The sequence below is a fragment of the Parambassis ranga genome, chromosome 15 (genome assembly GCF_900634625.1).
Source record: "Parambassis ranga chromosome 15, fParRan2.1, whole genome shotgun sequence".
NCBI lineage: Eukaryota > Metazoa > Chordata > Actinopteri > Ambassidae > Parambassis > Parambassis ranga.
Genome location: NC_041035.1, coordinates 7,295,498 through 7,315,777, shown reverse-complemented (window position 1 = coordinate 7,315,777; position 20,280 = coordinate 7,295,498). Strand labels below are relative to the sequence as shown.

The 20,280-nt window shown below is 39.4% G+C and overlaps 1 protein-coding gene across 1 annotated transcript; it reads left to right on the top strand.

Moving 5' to 3' along the window:
- Nucleotides 1-7,001: 7,001 nt before the first annotated feature.
- Nucleotides 7,002-11,007, top strand: plek (pleckstrin). The gene is made up of 9 exons (XM_028424264.1): nucleotides 7,002-7,196; nucleotides 8,624-8,779; nucleotides 8,867-9,048; nucleotides 9,226-9,317; nucleotides 9,403-9,587; nucleotides 9,786-9,890; nucleotides 10,038-10,121; nucleotides 10,227-10,296; nucleotides 10,437-11,007. Exons 1-9 carry the CDS (start codon nucleotides 7,155-7,157, stop codon nucleotides 10,574-10,576), a joined length of 1,056 nt encoding a protein of 351 aa, XP_028280065.1. The 5' UTR covers nucleotides 7,002-7,154; the 3' UTR covers nucleotides 10,577-11,007.
- The last annotated feature ends 9,273 nt before the right edge of the window (nucleotides 11,008-20,280 follow it).

Sequence of the window (20,280 nt, the reverse complement as noted above, 5' to 3'; positions counted from 1 at the left end):
TACTGAATAGAGCATTTATAGCAGCTTTATTCAGCAACACCCTTTTGAAAAAAGTTATTCAATGTTTTGCATCAAACAGAAATAAAGTGGTAAGCTGATGCATGGTTAATGCAAATTTAAAATTATAATTGTGCTGCATTGCATTTACTATGTACATAACAGTAGGCTACATACAAAAGTATACTTTGTCTGGTGCAGTTTCCCCCTCCATCCTGATGATGTGGCAGTGACAGTGTGGCAAAGGAGATCACAATGAACAGCACCAGTACGATGTCTGGTAATAAAAGATGAGCTCATCCTTGATCCGAGTGCTCACTCTGTTCATCTAATAACAATTCTGACTTATGCCACAGCATGACATATGATGTGTCAAATACATGTAATCCATAATTAAACACCTTTCAATAATAGATGGAATGCAAATTAGAGTGTCATGCAAGAAATGTTTGGATGTCGGCTGGGTGGAATAAAATCTACAAAATTATTACACATTTAATTTAAAAACAATAGCCTCCATTCTCTGATGAGGTAAACAACTACAACAAGACCACTACTACTACTGATAACAACAGCAATAATATTCTTGATGTAAACATTGTGGTTTATATCAAGAACACAAAGGCAGAACTCAAATATATGTCTGGTGTCTGTTTTATAGCTTCCCATGCTTTGTGATGATGTCATGTGTCGGGGTCTACTTGTGTATATGAGTCATTTTTTTTAAAATATGTACAGAATCTAAACTTTTGAAGGGATCAGGACTATTTTTGGGTTTTGCAGAATTTCGTCAGCTACAGAAAGTGACTGCTTTTATTTAACTGCTGTTAAAATTTGTTTTATTTCAGCAATCAAAAAATGTACTTGCTCTTAACATCCATACACAGCATATTGACTGATGGATGCTCCAAATTTATTTTATTTTTATTTTTTTATTTTTTATATTTTTAATTTTTTGTAATTCTAACCTCTGAGTGGGTTGGTGACCACTCCAAGTAGTCCAGCCATCATTTCCTGTGTACACATGTGGGAACAAAAAGCTGCCTATAACCCTGGGTCATCTTTTTAAATTATGGCCAAAGAAGCCACAACCAATCAATACTTTTTTATATAAATAACCACAATATATAGCACTTGGGTTGCTGCTCGGGGCACAGCATGCATGGACAATCTTTCACATGTTGCTGCCGTGACCAATCAGGATGTGCTGAATAATGGATCAAACTTTACTTTAGAGAATCGTATGCCCACTCTGTGGTTCAGAGCTGGAAGATAGGTCACCAGCTTTGAGGTGATCGGAAAGAAGTATTTTCAGCCAACTTAAGCCGGACAGCAGGGAAGACCAACCGCAGTGGTCTAGATAGATCATCTGGCCATTTGAGAAAAGAGATGGATCTGAAAATCAGGGTAAAGTGGGGAGATGTAAGATTGTCAAAACACTATTTTATATCTTTGTTCAAAGGCAGACCAATTTCAAAAAAATACATAAAACAAACACCTTGGGTGAGGTCACTCTTGTAGTTCACTTCTCGTTGGTCATACCAAGGGTGACAATTGGAGGTCTTGGTCCACTTTGTTGCACACAGAAAGCAGTGTTCACAAATAACTCCCTGAGCAAGTGCAATACACTCAAGTGTCAATTCACATTAAAATAAAATGAACATGAGTCAGAATAGTCAAAGACAAAACCTTAATATAAACTCAAAACCTCGAGGTGCAGAAAGCCTGGTTAGAAAATTGGGGCTCTTAAAACGACTGCAGTTTCCTTATGACCTCCTCCGCTCTGCCTTCTTTTTCATGGAGCATGCACATACACAGCAAGCAGAGAGGGATGATTCAATCTTCAATTTGCATGAGGCTTTAATCAGTGGACACATTAGAATGTCAACCATGGTCTTAAGGGAAGGCAGAAAATGTTATTATAACTTCAGATTTACCTAAATAACATCTATAATTTTAATTTTACATCTACATTGCCATTCATCCCTCGTAATCACTTTTGCATGCTTTTGTTCGCACCTTGTTCTAAAGTCATTAACCTGGTGGCTGGGGTGCCGAAGCTCCTGCAGACCTCAGAAAACACTGTGTATGTGTGTGTTGTGAGCCCTATTATCTCCAGAGAGATTTGATTTATATCCTGCCTCAGTCTGTTGTTTGGCATCTTCTCACTCCCTGCTACCCCCTGTCCCCCTGAGCCGGAGCAAGCCAGCCCTTCACATCAAAACACATTATTTCCATGCCAGCACGCTCACACTGCCACATACACCAGCTTTTAATTAAAAAAACAAGTAGATAATCATAACAGCAAGCATGCTGTAAAACATTTTGGAGGGTACAGAGCAAGCTAATAGTCGCCCTAAGTTTTGGTGTGGCCAGCAAAAAGGATAAGATAAAATAATATAAGATAAGATAAGACTGTATTGACCTCTGGAGGGAAATTGAGTTGTTGTGAACAAATAAGACAGAGTGTAGAGTGTGTAGCATAAAAACTATAACATGTTGTCAAAGTTATATAGGTGCAGAGGCAGACTGATCTGTTTTTATGTCTCAAACAAAGTGAGATCAAGGCCTGAGGTGAATTAGTGCACCGATGGAACAATAACTCATCTCAGCTTTACGAGCAAAAAAAGGACAATTTAACATTTGTACACTAATGATGTTAGCACAATGGCCAAGCCTGGAGCCACGAGCATAAATGTCAGCATCCATTTTTAGGAGCTAAAGGGGCATAACAAGACAATATCCTCCACAGGTGTTGTCAGAGTATATCAAGTCAAATTTATGGAAAAGCAGGAGAAATAAATACAACAATCTTCAGGGCCTTCTTTTCGTCCAGTGATGAGAAGATATCACCTCAGTGTCTCCGGGCTCTCACTCAAATCAATACCTTTTAAAAGGTTTAGACAAGCCACAAAGGCACTCCGAATCTCTCAGTATTTGGTGCTGCTACTATGTGGCTTGGTTTTAATAGTCATTTACAATGTAATCGTCCAGCAGAAATCCATATATAATATATTTTTCTGTCGTCTGTGTACAGCCAATCATCCAGAATACCATGGCAGCATTTCCCATCCAAAATAATAGGAAGACATAGCCAGCGGCAAAGCAGCTGTGAGGCGATGGATAAGAGCACTTATCTGCATAGAGCAAATATACTATAAAAAAGATCACATTAGCATAGTTTTGCCTTAAACTCTTGAAGGTAGTTGCAGGCACAAAAAATGATGAGAATGAATAAGTTTGTTTCTTCCTCAAGGCTGTTAAAAACACAGGGGTGGTGGTTATGGTGGCAGTGCGGTGTAGTTCACCGCAGGGCTCACAGCCCCATCACTCTTTTCTGATCCTCAATGAAACTGTTTACCCATTAATTTCCTCTTCATTTAATTGGCAGATGGGAGAGCCTCCTCCTCCTCCTCCTCCTCCTCCCTCTGAACTAGCCTGCAGGTTTATTAGTCCTGCACACAGTGGGCCATCTTCTTCCAGCAGCTCATTCATTTTACTTTTCTGTCAATTCAAGTTGTGAACTTGATGTCTTTGCCCTTTATCTTACATTTTACAGCCTAACTGAGGATTGAATCAAGAGGTAACTAGACACAAAAAGAGGGGGAACATTGATGTAACATTATTGATGAGGGAAGTGGGCTTTACAGGTCTTCTTATCTTTGGCTTTGCTGCTGCACAGGCAAGAAGATTTAAGATTAAAAAGTAATAACTTCAACCAGAGGCAAACATAAAAAGGCAAAAGTCAACCACATCATGGAAAACATAGATACAGAATAAAACAACAATTCATCACACAGATATTTCAGTTACAGACAATGCGGTGGGCTGACCACTGAGTTGTTATATATGTATAATCTGACAGACTCAAAAGACAACTTAACTTTAAGTTTCTGCACAATACAATCAAATTTCGATGAGAGGCGAGCAGAGTCCAAACTCAAGAAGTCACAATGAAGAAAACTGATTCCGGTGATTTCAAATCACCACTGTGTAAAATGACAGATCATGAGATCTGAGTTACAAATACGGGACTGGCTCACTGGGGTGGCCTACGGGAAGGTCGTTGCCATCTATCAGATATCTCAGCCTAAAACGTTGATTTACATTTCTGTGTGAGTCATGAAAACATTTATGAGGCAGGAGACTCTAAAATTTGAGAAACAAAGAAACATTTATTTCAGACTGCATCTCATCAACAAGCTGAAGTTTCCAGCTGAAGAATCACACAAACATGGAAAGTGCATTGGCTGTTTCTTTAGTACAGAAACTGCTTTGTGTTCCCCATATTAATGATCAGTTTTTTAAATCTAGCTTAGCCTTCTAATATGCTGGTAATTTGAAGCACTGCCTAAACCTTATCATTTTTATTATGAATGAACTTTGCACATTTTCACGGATTCTTAAAGCCGATGGCTCTTTGTGGTTTAAAATGGACAAAGAAAAGCTTTGTTGATCCTGAGCTGCTCAGAGGGGCCTGCTTTTTGTTAATTACAAAGCTGAAGGCTCTGTGCCTCAGTTCATGCTGTCCATTCAGCACTAAATGATAAACACCATTACAGAAGGTCATGTTAAGAAGTGTGGGAACAGAGGGAAGCAGAGAGATAGAGTGTGCCATGGAAAAGCCATCAACAGTCCCCCCACCACCACTCCACCCCACTCCCCTCCTGTCCAACCCTACCATTTTCAGCTCAGTGCACTCTTTAGCAGAATTATTGATGGTGCTTGTGAGGTGCAGAGGACCGGGATGAAGATGTCTCAATCCCTCGACTGCAAAGAAGGAGCCACGGCGAAGGGTGGGGCAGCAGAAAGAACAACACATGCAGTATTTATTACTGTGTTCAATACGAGGAAAGAGTGGATGAAAAATAGAAGCAGAGCAGCATAGATCTTATCTGATGCTGCCGTCCCAGGAGGGATGAGGTAAATGTGGCAAAAAAACACTGTATAAAAATATTATGTTACAAGAAGAATTTAGTCATCAATCAGATATTTACCTCAGTAGAAGTATCAGCACTGTACAGCAGTGTAAATATTGTAGGAATTTGCCTCCCACATTCAAATGCAACACCTCTTTTACAATGAAAGGACAAACACCTGACATGCAGGAAGTGGAAGAGAATATTTCAGTGATGTATGCTGCCTTGGTTTTTGAAAGTGCATGTCTGCAGGTAATTTCAGGTGTGAATAGAATCTGGAAGACAGTGGGTGATTATTTTGGGCGGGCATGTGCCCTGTTTCCCAAGTTTCATCATGCTTACAGTACCTTACATGTCACTTCTTCACTCTCGTTGGTAACAGATTTCTTTTTTCTTCCTATTCCCAGGTTGTAGTACATCATTTTTAACAGTGTTTTTTTTTCCACTGAGTTCTCTCTCTGGGCTTTTGTTGTTGCACTGCAGTACATGAGACACACACAGCAAACTGGGACTAAGTGTTATTTTACCAAAGCTTTGATGACTGGTCTTGATTAGACACATTCTAATCAAACATCCTCGAGTGTCCTCTTCACTTTCATCCTTTTGTTGTCACAAGGAAATGAACATTCCACACTTTGGTCTCTTTTTTTTTCAGTCACCAGAGCACACCAGAGACACGTCTCTTACAATGACAGTTAATGAAAGTCACTGCCCCGAGATTCATCTGTAAAACCTTGCCCCCTCTTGATGTTTATTCATAGAGGAAAACATGAGTCAAGGAGGACAGGCACTACGGTCATATAGAACGTCCCGGTGATCCCTGTTTATAGGAATGAGATCATCATCAGAAGGTGACTTTTCATCTCATAGACTCATCATAAAACACTGGCTGATTAAAATAAGGCATTTGTTCCATGTGATAAATGATATCATTTCTCAAAATCATACAAATGAATGTATTATGCAAATTGCTTTCATGTGCAAAGACGTGAATAATAATTTTTATTTGTATTTTTCTTTCTTTAGTACATTTGTGTACATGTTTTCTTTAGCCGTGACAGTCTGTAGAATCTGTTATCCCTCTTTTTATTAGTTCTAATATAATCCATATGCACACTGTGCCTACCTGATGCTCTTCATCACATTTGCTTTATGTAGTCGTAATGCCCTCTAGAGGTGCATCAACAGCATCACAAAGTCAGCTGTTGTAGTAGCTGATGTTATCTGTAGTTCTAGCTCTGTGGTTTGCATTGCAAATGGAAGATGGAGGGTGAGGTCACATCATTCTAAAATGACTGCAGAACACGTATCTTTCAGAAATATCACTCAGCTGAATTAAAAGAAAATAAGAATCTGTATCCTCACATGCAATAGATTATACTGATCAGATGCAGGAGAATAAGGAGACCTTATATGTTTCATACTTCAACCTGACTGCAGTGTGTGAATGACCCATATTCAGTTCGGGCTGTAAACTTCATAAACACACCATACACACTGCATCATAGTAAATGTTTGAGCATTTAATAGGTGTACTGCTTGCATCTTTTTACATGCATACAGTTTAATTAAGTTGTTACACTCCACTGCATTTAAGGCTATTTAAAAATGCCATTGAGCCTGTACACATCATTGTGATTTCATTACACACAAGGAACATTGAGTAATATGAAAAAGAGGAAGTTCATTTTACAGAAATAGATAGTTCCACTGACAGGTCAAGTCACTTACTAACCCATATGTCTTAATAGCTAATACTATTCTAACTACAATTAAAGTTGAGTGTATACATTGGGTTGAGAAAGTTTATGGGCAAGGCTAAAGAAAATCTACAAGCCTTCTGTGGGTTAGATGGTTAAATATGCTCTGAAAATGGAAAATAATGAAAAGGAAATTGTGTTGGAACCATGATAATTTCTGCAGCCATGACCACTTCCTACACTGAAAAAAAACATGTGTATCATTTCCCACCAATCGCCACCAAAGTATTTTTTTTTAGTTTTGAGAACCTAGCATTTTGACACTGCAAAGTCTAGACACATCAGCCAATAGCTGCTGTAACCCAATAATATCTCAGAGAAGAGGAACCTAGTTGACCAGTCAGCATTGACACACACCCAGCAGCTCTACTTCCTGTGTGGGAGTATGTGGTTTTAACAAGAACACACACACAGAAAGAGAGAGAGAGAGCGAGAGAATGAGACAAAGTGACAATTTGCAGCAGCAGAGAGCAGAGTAATGGAGCCGGAACAGATTAGAGAGGGATACCTGGTAAAAAAGGTAAGAATAACTCCTCACATTACATTCTTATAAGACTGGATTAAAATGATCAAGAGCAGCATCACTGGTATTGTTGTAAGACACAGATGCTTTGCTTTATAGCAGCATGCTTTTATGCACATTGTTGTGTTACATAATAATGTAACTATGTATCATAAGTACCACAACCATAGACATACAACACAACAATGAATGTAAAAGAGAATACAAAGGAAACACGTAAGAGGCAAAGAGTATTAGAGGAAAGTTGAAAGTTGCTACATAACTGAATAACTGCACACTTCTGTTCTACAGCTGCAACCGAAAACCTAAGTTCCCACTTCTGCTCTGCAGAGTGAAACATTAAACATAGCTTGGGTTTATGCTGCTATGAGGCTAGCAGACAGTGTTTACAGCTGTCTGATGCTACAGACTGGGATGTATTTGCTGAGGGGACACACCAGTGGTCCTCTCAGACATAGCATTTTTGTACTGAGGGTGTGGTTGGGACACGGTGAGAACTTTGTTTCACAGCAGATTGCTCATGCTCACACTTTTTTTTTCTTTCATTGCCACTGCAAGACATAGTTTCCGAGTACACTTTAGAAATTGCTTTACTCTGTTATTCTTCTAACATGTTCTTGAGGTATGTGAGGTACTCTGATTAATGGTATGTCAGCTCCTGAGTTACCACACAACATGAAATAAGATAAAACTTTATTCATCCCAGAGGAAAGTCTTTAATATATGTATATATATATATATATATATATATATATATATATATATATATAGTTAATATATAAGTACACTGTGAGAGGTACCCAGTATATAAATATATCATATAAAATCCAGTATAACTTTACACAATGTGTGTAAAATGTAATATAATGTATGTAATATAAGGTGATGATAAAGGTGCTAAATATAAAATATAGACCAGTGGTGAGTATGACCATTATCTGTTCTTCCAGCTCTCCACCCTACAGAAAAGGAAGGAGTTACACAGTGTGATGGCCACTGGCGGAAGCACCCCACCCCTTCCTTGAAAAAAAAAACCTAGTTTACTCACCTTTACTCACCTTTATACGTCCTGACATCTAGTTTACTCACCTTTATACGGCACAACATGACAAACACTGTGAAACCTTTGATGCAAGTTATTGGAGACTTCTGCTCTAGATGTCTGGTTTCCAGCTTATAGCCCGTTTCTTTCACTTCATCTTAGCACGAAACACAAAGCAAAAGTAGCTTCATCTAAAAACTTGGGTTGTTACCTTTGACACTAAAAATGTGGCACATGGTGGCATTTCTGGACTGAAGTCGACAAAGGAGAAGATGTAGAAGCATGACAAAGAGGTGTTAATAAGTGTTCTGCTAATGTAGAGCAGGGGTCCAATTACCCTGTGCTGTTGTTGAAGGCTGCCTGTCATCCTATTGATCCTCAGGGTACGTTGCTGAACTCCTGGAGGGCAGTGTGGGTGGTGCTGTCAGAGGATGGGGTGGAATTCTATAAAAAGAAAACAGACCGTTCACCCAAAGGCATGATCCCCCTTAAAGGAGCCACACTCATCAGCCCCTGTCAGGATTTTAGCAAGAGAATGGTAAGAAAACATGTCACTGTCAAACATAAGTCAAATTTTTGACCTGTAAAAAGGATTTTTTTAAATGACTGAATGTGGTTGGCATAGCTTGTTTTCAAGGTTACCACAGAGAATAAGCAGGATCACTTCTTCCAAGCCTCACATGTGGAGGAGAGAGAGCTATGGGTCAAGGACATCAAGAGAGCCATAACGTGCCTACAGGGGGGGAAGAAGTTTGCCAGGAAGTCTACAAGACGCTCCATCCGCCTGCCTGAGACCGTCAACTTGGCGTATGTTCTGTAGAATCTTCTTCTGTTTGACCAATAAATGAAAAAGCACAATGTAAACAGAAAAATATCTTTCTGGATTTGCCGAATTTAGCAGCTTTACCACACAGCAATGCCTTGTTGCTAAGATACAAGTGGACAGTCACAATGTATTGACAGTGCTTACATTATGTTTTTCAGGCAGCTGTACACACTGATGAAAAACCAGGATGATGGAGTGAAAGAGTTAAAACTGGAGCAGGATAACCGGGTCTTCAACCACTGCTTCACTGGTACTTCTGTCTTTCCTTTATTGAGGTTTTTCTTTTTAAACCCTCCAGTGTTCTCACCATTTTCACTGCTTCTCTGTTTTTGCAGGTGCGACAGTGGTAGACTGGCTGATTTCAAAGGAGAAAGCGAGAAACAGGCCTGAGGCTCTAATGTTAGCGACAGGGCTTCTAAATGAAGGTTTTCTTCAGCCTGCAGGTGACCTGTCAAAAGAGGGAGCAGAGCAAGCACAGGAAACTGCCTTTTTAGATGACACAAACGCTCTTTACTACTTTGTAAGTTCGGCTGAGTCACAGAAAATGACTGTTTTATAAGCTATAATATGGCTTTTGCATATGAATGAATATGTTACTGCATTCAAGGTGATGGTTAGGCCTGTCTCATGTGGGTCAATGTTGCACACACACAGAAAAATACAGCCGGTAATAACACAGTTAGAAAGTTGATTCATATATGTGCGCATGTTCTTGCAGGCCGACAGCGGGTTCTTCTGTGAAGGCTACTCCAGTGATGAAGACGTGCTTGTGAAGGAAGAATTCAGAGGAAACATTGTGAAACAGGGATGCTTACTGAAACAGGTGAACACACCTAATGTGATGCTACACTATTGTGTAGCATTACTGCACAATGACATTCATTATGTTGTTGCCAATTTTGCTTGAACAGGAAGTGTGTGCTGTGTGATATGAAAAGTGATAAAGCACACTGTGGTAATGTTGTCACAGGGACATAGGAGGAAAAACTGGAAGGTCCGAAAGTTTGTGCTGAGAGACGACCCTGCTTTTATGCATTATTACGATCCTTCAAAGGTAAATTCACTGAGACTTTACATGCTCAAAATAAAACAAAAATAATAATTTTTGCACTGGTGCTCTTTTTCACCTTCTCTTTTTTTTCTCCTGAATTCTAATAAGGGCGATGACCCTCTGGGCTCAGTCCACCTCCGTGGGGCTGTGGTTTCAGCTGCGGAGTATGTACCCGATGGTAAGTGAGACTGCTGCTAAATACATTTTGCACATGTTGCTTGTGTGGTATGTCACACTATAACCAGGAAGCACCTCCCTCCATGTACTCCCTTTAACTTCTTTTTTTTTAACTTTCCTTTTTTTTTCTTATGTCGTCAGCCAAAAAATACGACATTGACGGCAACCTCTTTGAGATCATCACCTCAGATGAGATTCACTACTTCTTCCAAGCTGCAACAGCTGAAGAGAGGAAGGAATGGATCAAAGCAATACAGACAGTGTCAAATACTGGAAAATAGTAGGAGGTGTGCTGCAGTAAGGGGACAGACACTGACTGTCAGTTTGATAGATATCTAATAATACGTTTGTCAGAGTGAAAAAGTATTTGTGCTGTTGTCATTTTAAAGTAACCATACACAATCAAACTAATAAAACAGGACATGTCCACCAGGCTTTAATCAATAATACATGTATATTGTATCAATGAGATATTTACGCTGTATATTGATTTATATTTGATGATACACATACTTGTGCCACACGTTGTGCTGCTTTGTGGCTCTCACAGCATTGGCACAGAGTGTAAAAATGCTTAAGAGTATTACACCCCACTGTGGTTTTTCTGGTTTCCTCTCATGTTCTTGTCTTTCAAAATAAAACTGTTACGCATGCCTGCTGCATGAGGCATCTTATCAGTGACAGAAATGACTGGCCTGAGCAATGTCAAAAACTTTCCTGTGTGACAATCATTTTTCAGCTTCCACTTCTATACACTCTGGTTTCATTATTAATGATGATGTGTGGTTAAAGCTGAGTGTGTGAAAAATGAGTCAGACAAGGAAAGTAATGATCACTAGACAAAGAACAAATCCTCATTTAGTCAAACATATTTAGAATAGAAAACAATAGGAACCGTGTCCTGCTCTGATAAGTATCTCATCCTGGATATTCTTTCTGTGTCTGGATAAGCCCTTTGAGAGGTATTATTTCATTTTCAAAAGGGATTAATGTCATTTTTTGCTCCCTCGCTTTTGTAGGGTTTACATAATTAAGCTTAACTTAAGATCAATTTCAGGTGAAAAGAAGACTGTCAGAAGTTATAATAAACCCAAATCCTTATTGTTTAGTGCCAGTCAGCTGTTTATTGTGCAGAGCTTTTTCAGTTTTCCTCTAAAAGGGATATTCTCCCTCTGGCTCTGTTCTGTACAGATCAGTGAACCATGTACTGTAAGCTGGAGGAAGGAGCCAAGAAATCCCCACATTTAAATATGAATTTAAAGCTTAAAGTTTAAAGCAACATAATGCCATATACAGGGAACATTTCTCTTTGGCTCCCCCTATGGGAGAAACCTCCGCCATGAATGCTGTAATACATGTTTATATATTTACACCCTGACGGAAAAACAATGTCCACAGGTGGAGTAGTGTTGTATACCGACAAACTGCTTTAGACTGATAAGCTCAAAAGTATATGACAAGTAAACAGTTCATCACTTGATTTAGAGGACACTAATCTGACAGCCACAAGGACGCATCACTATCAGTCTTCCCTCTCTGTTTCCTCTTTCAGCTCTCTCAGCAATGAGCCAGTCAAATATTCACTCTTGTTCAGGCTCTTGCTCGGTCACTTTCTTGCTTTTTTTGTCTTTGTTTACTCAGACAAGATCCTCTTTTGATTTTGTCTGCATACACTCAGATATGATATGAGCTGCCTGAGTCTGACCCACACCAGTTTGTGTGTAGTTCCCTGTGAGTCCCTGTGTGCTTGTGCATAACACTGTTATGAGTTGATATACTATCAAAAGGATTTGATTATTTTAAGGGTAAAGAACTACAGTCTCACTTTAAACCTGCCCACTTGGACACTGACTCTTTGGTTTTTGCATTTGAAAACCAAAAGAAGTTACATGCATTTTAGAATTGTTTTAGACATCACATAATAGCAAGTGAGACTGTCTGCACGCGTGTGATTTCTTATGTCAACACAGGGGGGCACTAAATATCAACCTAAGACTGCAGCTGTGGTTCATGGGAGTTTGTTTGCTTTTCAGTTTTTAAATGGCAATTTACCACCTGTGAAAAACAACATTATAAACACATTAGTCTAATCAGTGCTTAACACATTTATGTACAAGAGATGTCAACCCCCGTGGTCCATGACCTGCATCACTGAGCTTAATGTATGTATGACCTACTTACTGATTTTTTCCATGAAGTCATAACTAGGCATAAAGTAAAGGTTTGGAAACATTAATTAAAATAAATTATGGTTAATTGATACGTTTGTGGAATAAACAAAACCTTGCGCCTTTATTTTAAGCATACAGTCTACTCCACATTAACAAAACTGTTGCAGTGTATTCCCAGAGTTATCCTGGTTGATGAATTAGTTATAATGTGTGTGCACAAAGCACTCCTTCAACAGAAAATGGATGTGTTAGATGTGGTGAAGTGCAGTAAACAAGTCGGGAAAAATCACCAGGTAATAAAATAAAACACAAACTGGCCAAGTAGTGGACACAAACAGAGACACAGAGCCTGGAAAACTGGGGAAAAAACGGACAAATAATTCAATAGAGGCATCATGTTAAATGTTCCACCCCCGATAGTCTCTTCTAATCAGCAAGCAGTGGTGGTGGCAGATTAAAGCACACTGCCAGGACACAGCAGCTCTTTCAGAGATAATGTAAAACATGGATCTGGAGGAGGCTAAAAAAAAAAAAATAATAAAAAACCCTCCCAACATGTCCTCCCATGATGAACGAAACAGACAGTGCAGTGAGTTCTATGACAACAACAAGTAAATGAGTTGCTTTGTGACTATAAACACATAATAGAAAAATATATCTGTAGATAGAAGCAGCAAAAGACATGTATTAGGTGTGTGGGGGGGGGTAGGTTTAGAAGCCTCCCACTGTTTTAAGAAACAAAGTGTGAGCAAAAAAATGGGAAGAAGAAGAGAATCAATAAGCCTTCCTACTGCAGAAGAAACACAGCGACAGAAAGAGAAATAAATAAAAAAACACTCAAAAATCACTCTAACACTGCGAGCCTGTCCACTGTAACGTGGGCCCATTTGAAAATCATTACTTGTTTTAGACATTTTAGCAGCAAGAAGAGCAGAACAAACATGAAATCTAACATTTCAAAATCTGAGTTGCCATTTTTGCACCTTTGTGATGATTTTAATGGGATTATTTGATTATATATACTGCAACATTTGTGTGAGGGTTTTGTCATAATTAAAATATAAATAATTAATTTGTGGCCAAAAAGAGAATCATTCATCATACCATCATTTACCTTAAGTTTTAATTAGGAGTGGAAGTGGAGTCCATGTGGACATTTATGCCCAATTTGTAGAAATGTCCTGATTGTTGTAATATTCATATAAATTGGATTCATATAAGGTCTGACGGAGAAGAACAGGAAATAGTTGTAACCACTCAGTAATGTTCTCTACCTGTATTACAGAGTTTTTGCCAATGCCCAGCTTCTTTCAAAAATTGGCACTGCTCTCATAGCTGTGTGGACACCAAACCAAACATTGGAAAGATTTTTCACAAACTACAAATCTTTTCAATATTTAGATCCAGAATTTGTAAAAAAAAAAACACCCACTTTTGAAAACCTGCTTAGAGACAGGCACCACCCAGTATTCAACATCTGCAGTGCTGCTCTTAGCGTATGCCTACAGAGTGCAGGGTGAGTCATTGACAAACCTGAAAATAGAAATATGAATACAGACAAAACCATGACGTTGTAGGGACAGACTCCGGTGAAAAGGTGACATGCAGTACAGTGCAAGATATTATCACACTTAGTTTGATGTTGATGTCATAACCTGTCATCACTATCGACAGGCAACACCTGACTCATCTGTGAGTTTACCAAAATGATATTTACAGAACAAAGTTTACGCTGACTCTGATCGGTGACTCCCTGAAAGATGAGTCTGCTCTCGAATGGCATGAGTTTTTAGATTGGATGCTGGACCCTGCTGTTATATCTCAGATCAGTGCCGAGGAGGAGTACTTCAAGAGTCTGCAGACAAAAAGCCTGTTTCCATCAAATGTTCAGCGGACACAGACGAAGTGTCTATTAACACCCTTAAATAGAGGGTAAGTGCTTCTGATCTCACTACAAAGGTTGTGATGTCAGGCTGAGGGAAATTTATAAGAAGATATTATAAGTGTAACAAATTAACACTGACTCACAGAACAGCTTTATGTCTTTCAGCTAGCACAAAGTGTATTGGAACTATGGCTTTGTACAATGCATCAGGCACCACATCGTCTTTGATTGGCAGTTCCACAAACTGACAGGAAGTCTAGTGATCTAAGCACTCCTCGGCAGGTGTGTTAGGCCCTTATTATGAAACATAACATGAATCACAGCCTATGAGACAACATTTATCTTTGACACCCGAGGGATTTTTTTTATCATATGGTAGCCAGACTCCTATATACATTTTGTGCATGGTAATTCAAAGAAGTAATCATGCATGCCACTGTGGTGTGATTGAATCCACAGGTACAACATCGCTGTAAAGCAACACAAGTGACAGAAGAATGTCTCATAAGACTGACCTCATCTTTCTCATCCTGCAAATGACTGAATTTCCCTCAAGGCAGGATCCATCAACTGGCAATGCAAGAAGCATGACAGTTTCATTTAAACTCCATCCCACTGACTGCAAGCTTGACAGGACTCTCCATACAATTTATTCAGCTGCCAACCTGTTAAAGGAAAAAACCCTGATGCATTAAGTGAAAAGTATAGTTTATTAGGCTCCTCAGAATGTTTGGTATTTTGCATGTAACACATGTTTCCGTAGTGATACTTTGTGATCACACAAAGTGCTTTCTGAAAATGGAGAGGTATGTCCTCCATAGTGTTTGGTTGACGGCCCTGTGGATATATGGGAGCAAGACAACTGTGTCCATGAGAGACTGAGGCTCAACAAAAGGTACTTTGCTCCCAATTATGTGTATAGTCTTCAAGGAAGCTTCAGCAACAGCACCATGACTGTGTCTAGTATTGTTGAATTAATCAAGTAATGCAACCAACTGAGAGCAGGTTGAGAACTCAAGCACCATGGGAGAAAGCATCTAGGGATCATGTTTATGAGGTGCAGCTCAAATATTCCACTGAACTGATGGGAGCTGAACCTAAAATGACATGAGATATTCTAAGCAGGCTCATTCAACTGGGAGTTCTAACATAATGAGGATGAGAATGAGGACATTGGTGAGAAGATTTATAGGAGGATCTGTCTCGACTCCTGCCATTAAGACCTTAACAAGGATAATGAATAGTTGTTGCAATATTGCATTAAAACAGTACAGGCATCAGGTATTCCTGTCATACCAACATCACTGTCTATATGACTATGTCTATATTAAATTACGCCCAATAAAAACAGTACATCCATTTATCAACTGATCATTCCTAGGAGTCTGGATCAATTGAATGTTAGCATTGAATGAGAATGTAATTTGGGTTAGTAGGTAGCAAGCTTTGTGTTAGCGTTAGCTAGTGTTGCTCACTAAGAAAAGGCACTTGAAAGAGAGAGAAAAATAAAAATCATATGAGATCCTATGAGATCTCAATTTTTACGTTGTTGTGTTGAAGGTGCAAAGTCTTTAGCCTACTATTTACATCTGTTTGTTTTTATGAAAACAAACCTTTCCTCTAAATATTTGCCTTTAAAAAAACCCTGTAGAGAGTGCAAGGCAATTTTTGCTTTGTCGGCAATTCTAGAAACATGAACACAGGACTGAAGCTGTTTCCTTCAGTAGAACAGAATGTTGGTAAAAAAAGAATATAGTAAAAATACAAAAACTATAGCTGCAACACACAGGGGACTAGCATTCATGTGTTTCACAGAATGTATATAATAGTATGCATTGTCTATTTAAAGTGCATGCGGCGAATGGATGGGGGCTATTGCACTTTAGTCTATGGGGGAGGCAGCTGATGGTGTGATGGATTTATCAGCTTGAGGGTAGAAGCTGTTTTCAGTCTGCTTGTTCTGAAGTCTGTATCTTTTTCCAGAGGGCAGTGGGGGGAACAGTCTGTATCCCTGGTGGGTGTGGTCCATAGAGATGTAACTGGCTTTCTTTTGGAGTCGGCTAGTGTAAATGTCTCTGAGAGGGCTAGCGGCGAGCCAATGGCGCGCTCTGCCACCGTTCTTCTCTGAGCAGCTGCTGAACCACACAGTGCAGCAGTCAGCAGAGATGATCTGATTCAACAATAACAGACCAGAAAGTGGACAAATGTCACAAGATGTCTGAAATAACTTACAATTTGCCATGCTAAAGGTCACACTGGTAGTTTTTCAGTCTAAAGAATTTAGTCTCAATGCAGGATAAATACACCAGGGGGATCCTGACAGGAGGAAATTACCTCGTTTCACTTGTGTTGGTCTCAGGTTTTATTAGGCAATACAAGCTTCACTGCTGTAGAAACAACTGTTAAAGCTCAGATTTGAAACAGCATGACACACTTACACAAGCTTACTCACAAGAGTTTTTCTACAAGGTTTCAGAGAGTCAGGCAGGGACAGAAGAGGGACAAAATCATCCAGGTTTACAGGCAGTATAAAACTATCAATAATACAGCCCTGAAATACAAAACTTAAATACAGTCAAATGAGGCTTAATGAGGAAAGGTGTGATGCAGCTGTAGACACAGTGGCAGCCAAGTAACTGGCAGCTGCTCTCTACAGATGTGAATCTAGGCCGACACAGAATGCAGTGGTATATCCACCAATCATTTTGGGCCCTCTAAATTCAAACATATCTTTTGTAACCCCACAGGTGGCACAGTTAAGTGGAGGCTGACTGAATCCATGATCGATGGTAGGGTTAAAGGCAGGGTAGGAGATTTTATAAACTCAGTGAGAGTCAGCCAGATTTTGAAAGTAAACACACGTCCCTTTCTCTCGAGTTCACCCCGAAGCCACGCCTCCCAACCAGTCTGTGACTTCGGCCATCATGCACGTACCTCTCTGGTGCGCGCAGAGCAGGAAGAGAGTGACAACCAGCCAACTCTACGTGCAGGGGCACCTCGTAGGATTGGCTGATGTTTTTAGCATTTTATAGCTTCCACAGATGATTCATAGTCTTCATTTTAAAGCGAAACTGCCGAACTAATTGGTTGCTATCGGATTGTAAAGAGAAGTTACACTAATTTACCAAAAAGTGCATCAGAATGAAATCTCCTACCTTTAAGGACAGGAGGCCGGTGCTCTGTTCCATGGTTAAGTTTTATTTTTAATCATGGTTGGGTTTGGCATCATGTCAGCATGTTTATATGTTTGTAGAAGACTATCAGGAAAATAACTGTTTCTAAGTGGAGATTTCATTGGAACAATAAACGTGGCAAGCAGTTAACTGTAACCAATTTCCCAGAAAAGGATGAAGATTTTCTTTACAGGTCTGTAACAAAAGAATCAGGTGGAAAGTTTTCTCCTTATTTTTCATTTTTTCCCTTGTTGTGAAGGAGAATCTATTTCAACAGCCAGCAAACCAGAACACTTATTTTTCCATTACTCTGAGGGCTCCTTTGTGACTCTGGAGAGGCTCATTGAATTTGTACTGCCAGTGTCCAGGTCAAGACAAACGACTTGCACAATTTTGTGTGAGAAAACACAGTTTGCCAAGAAAATGGTAAACCTAAGTGAATAATTGCATTTTTTTTGTTGTTCTGTAATTATTATTCACAGATTTCTCCTTCATGCAAAGATAGCAATTCACTGAAATTGCTGCTGAAATTGTCATCGATGGGACATCTTTACAGGAAGCTATTAAGTGATGAGGAGTTTGTTTTGTTTATTCGTCTTCCTCTTTTCCCCCTGATGCTCCAGAGTGGTTCAGATCTGGACTCTGACAGGCTGTCATCACAGCGCCAGGCTCATGGGAGAGAAGAGACACATTAACAACTGGTGACACTCGGATGGATGAGTTTGAGCCTGGTGGGGCTGAAGTCAAAAACAATATATTGATCTGAAGTATGTGATGCCATAAAAATTTACATATTTAATTATGTCCAGCAACATTGTCACATTGACATTTTCCATTTGAAAAAAACTGCATATGCATACATGTCAGTGCAAAACTACAATAATAACACGCAACGCACAACTTGCAGCAGGAATGGAAACACTTCAGTGGACATGCAGATTTGTTTTTCTCCCATTATGGCCATTGTGCATCTGTTGGTGATGTGAGGGCTGAGTTTAAAGATAATTACTGGCCTTTGATGTCTGTTGTTTAGTTAACCGTGTTTTGTAGTTTTTCAGTGTGACACACAAGGAACAAGAAAATACCTGTCTATTGGCAATGGGGAAAAAGGTCCAGATCTTTTACCTGTGTTTAAACAAACCCACATTTGCACACCAATTTCCAATGTAAAAAGAGCGTCTGAAAGCCTTTGAATGGTTGCATGCAGACTTATGTTCTCATTGCAGCAGCAACAACAGCTTACACACCTAAAATTGCCCCAGTCTTCTGTGTAGTTTCTCATCCGTCAGACTGGATGTGTGAATGACCAGCTTCAGGGTTTTCCACAGATGCTGTGTGGAGTTTCAATCTGCCACTCAAGGACCATCAGAGAGTTACATCCTGAAAACACTCCAGTGTTGCTTATCTGTTTGCTCTAGGTTACGGTCTGTGGAGCTGTTTTTTTCAATGTGATGTTTGCATTCATCCCCCAACAGTTCTCTATGACTGAGAGTAACAACAGAGTACCAAAACAAATTGTTCCCTATTTGAAATAAAGATGTATAAAGATGTAAATGAATGAAAAGATATAAGCTACCAGGAGGATTGTTCTAACCACCAAACAACCTCTCAGATGATGTAGTTTTGTTTAAACACCTGGACAAAGGACAGGTCTTCATTTAATCTTAAGAAAAAAGAGTATTGATTAAATTGTTCTATCGTGAGTACAAACTGAGCCTGAAATCAGAATCATTATTCATGACCTGGTAACGATTTGCTGTCACTGGATGTCTTCTGCTACAAAGCTGTGGGCTATGTTTGGCAAGGAAGGCACACAGACATTACATTAAACTGCTATCTAAGAGAAGTGGGGTTCGCAGCCCTGGTTTGACATCTAATAGCCATTTGTCTGCTGAACATTTTGCCTCCTGGCAAGACCTATCCACCTGTTGATCCCTCGCCTCCGTTTTCCACATGACTGGAGGTGTGTAATGAGAGGAGTAAAATCAAATTTTCTGTCAACACTTTTAATAGTGTAGGACAATGCACATCCTATGGATTCATTTCATCCTTAATCTGTGTTTAAAAGCCCTTTTTACACAATATGATCAAGGCAGGGCTTTTGGGGATTTATTCCTCCTGATTTTATTTTTTTATGTATTTATGCATTTATTTTCAGAGACGATGCATATTAATAATTAATGAAGCCTTTCTGTAAATATGGCTTTAGACAAAAGGCTATTTATATTCTGCAATCCCTGGACAGATGTTACAAGTTGACCTAAAAATAACAGAAAAAGATAATGAAGTAATTACAAAATGTTACAATATTCAATTAACAGTACCATAAATATACATATACCAGAACACAACAGAGACCAACCATCAGACAAAAACCAACAAGGACAAACAAGGTGCAAGATGGCAGCAGGGGTCTTGTCCTGTGGAGGTGGCTCTCCTGTGCTGGGCCATTTGTCTGTGAAGTGGTTGTTTATTTTAGAGTTTAAAAGAGGAGTCAAAGAAGCCATCTATGTTAAGTTTAAAAAACCTTCCCTTAACAGAGGTGGTGGACTCAGACATCATCTTTCTACCACATACAATGAAGTGCTTCCATCCATTCCCAGGAAGTTTCACTCATAACTTCACTTCAAAAAGAAGAAAAGATCAGCAGCAGACTCCTGCAGCTCCGCTGCTCTAAGGAACGTTACAGGAAGTCATTCCTGCCGTCTGCCATCAGACTGTAATTCATCTGCGACTGTCAGAGCGATGCTCACAAA

Bases quoted from the DNA above. Each gene is read 5' to 3' on its own strand.
- plek (XM_028424264.1), top strand. From the start codon at position 7,155: ATGGAGCCGGAACAGATTAGAGAGGGATACCTGGTAAAAAAG. The intron at 9,588-9,785 runs GTAAGTTCGGCT...ATGTTCTTGCAG, and splicing joins CAAACGCTCTTTACTACTTT to GCCGACAGCGGGTTCTTCTG. The intron at 10,297-10,436 runs GTAAGTGAGACT...TTATGTCGTCAG, and splicing joins TGCGGAGTATGTACCCGATG to CCAAAAAATACGACATTGAC.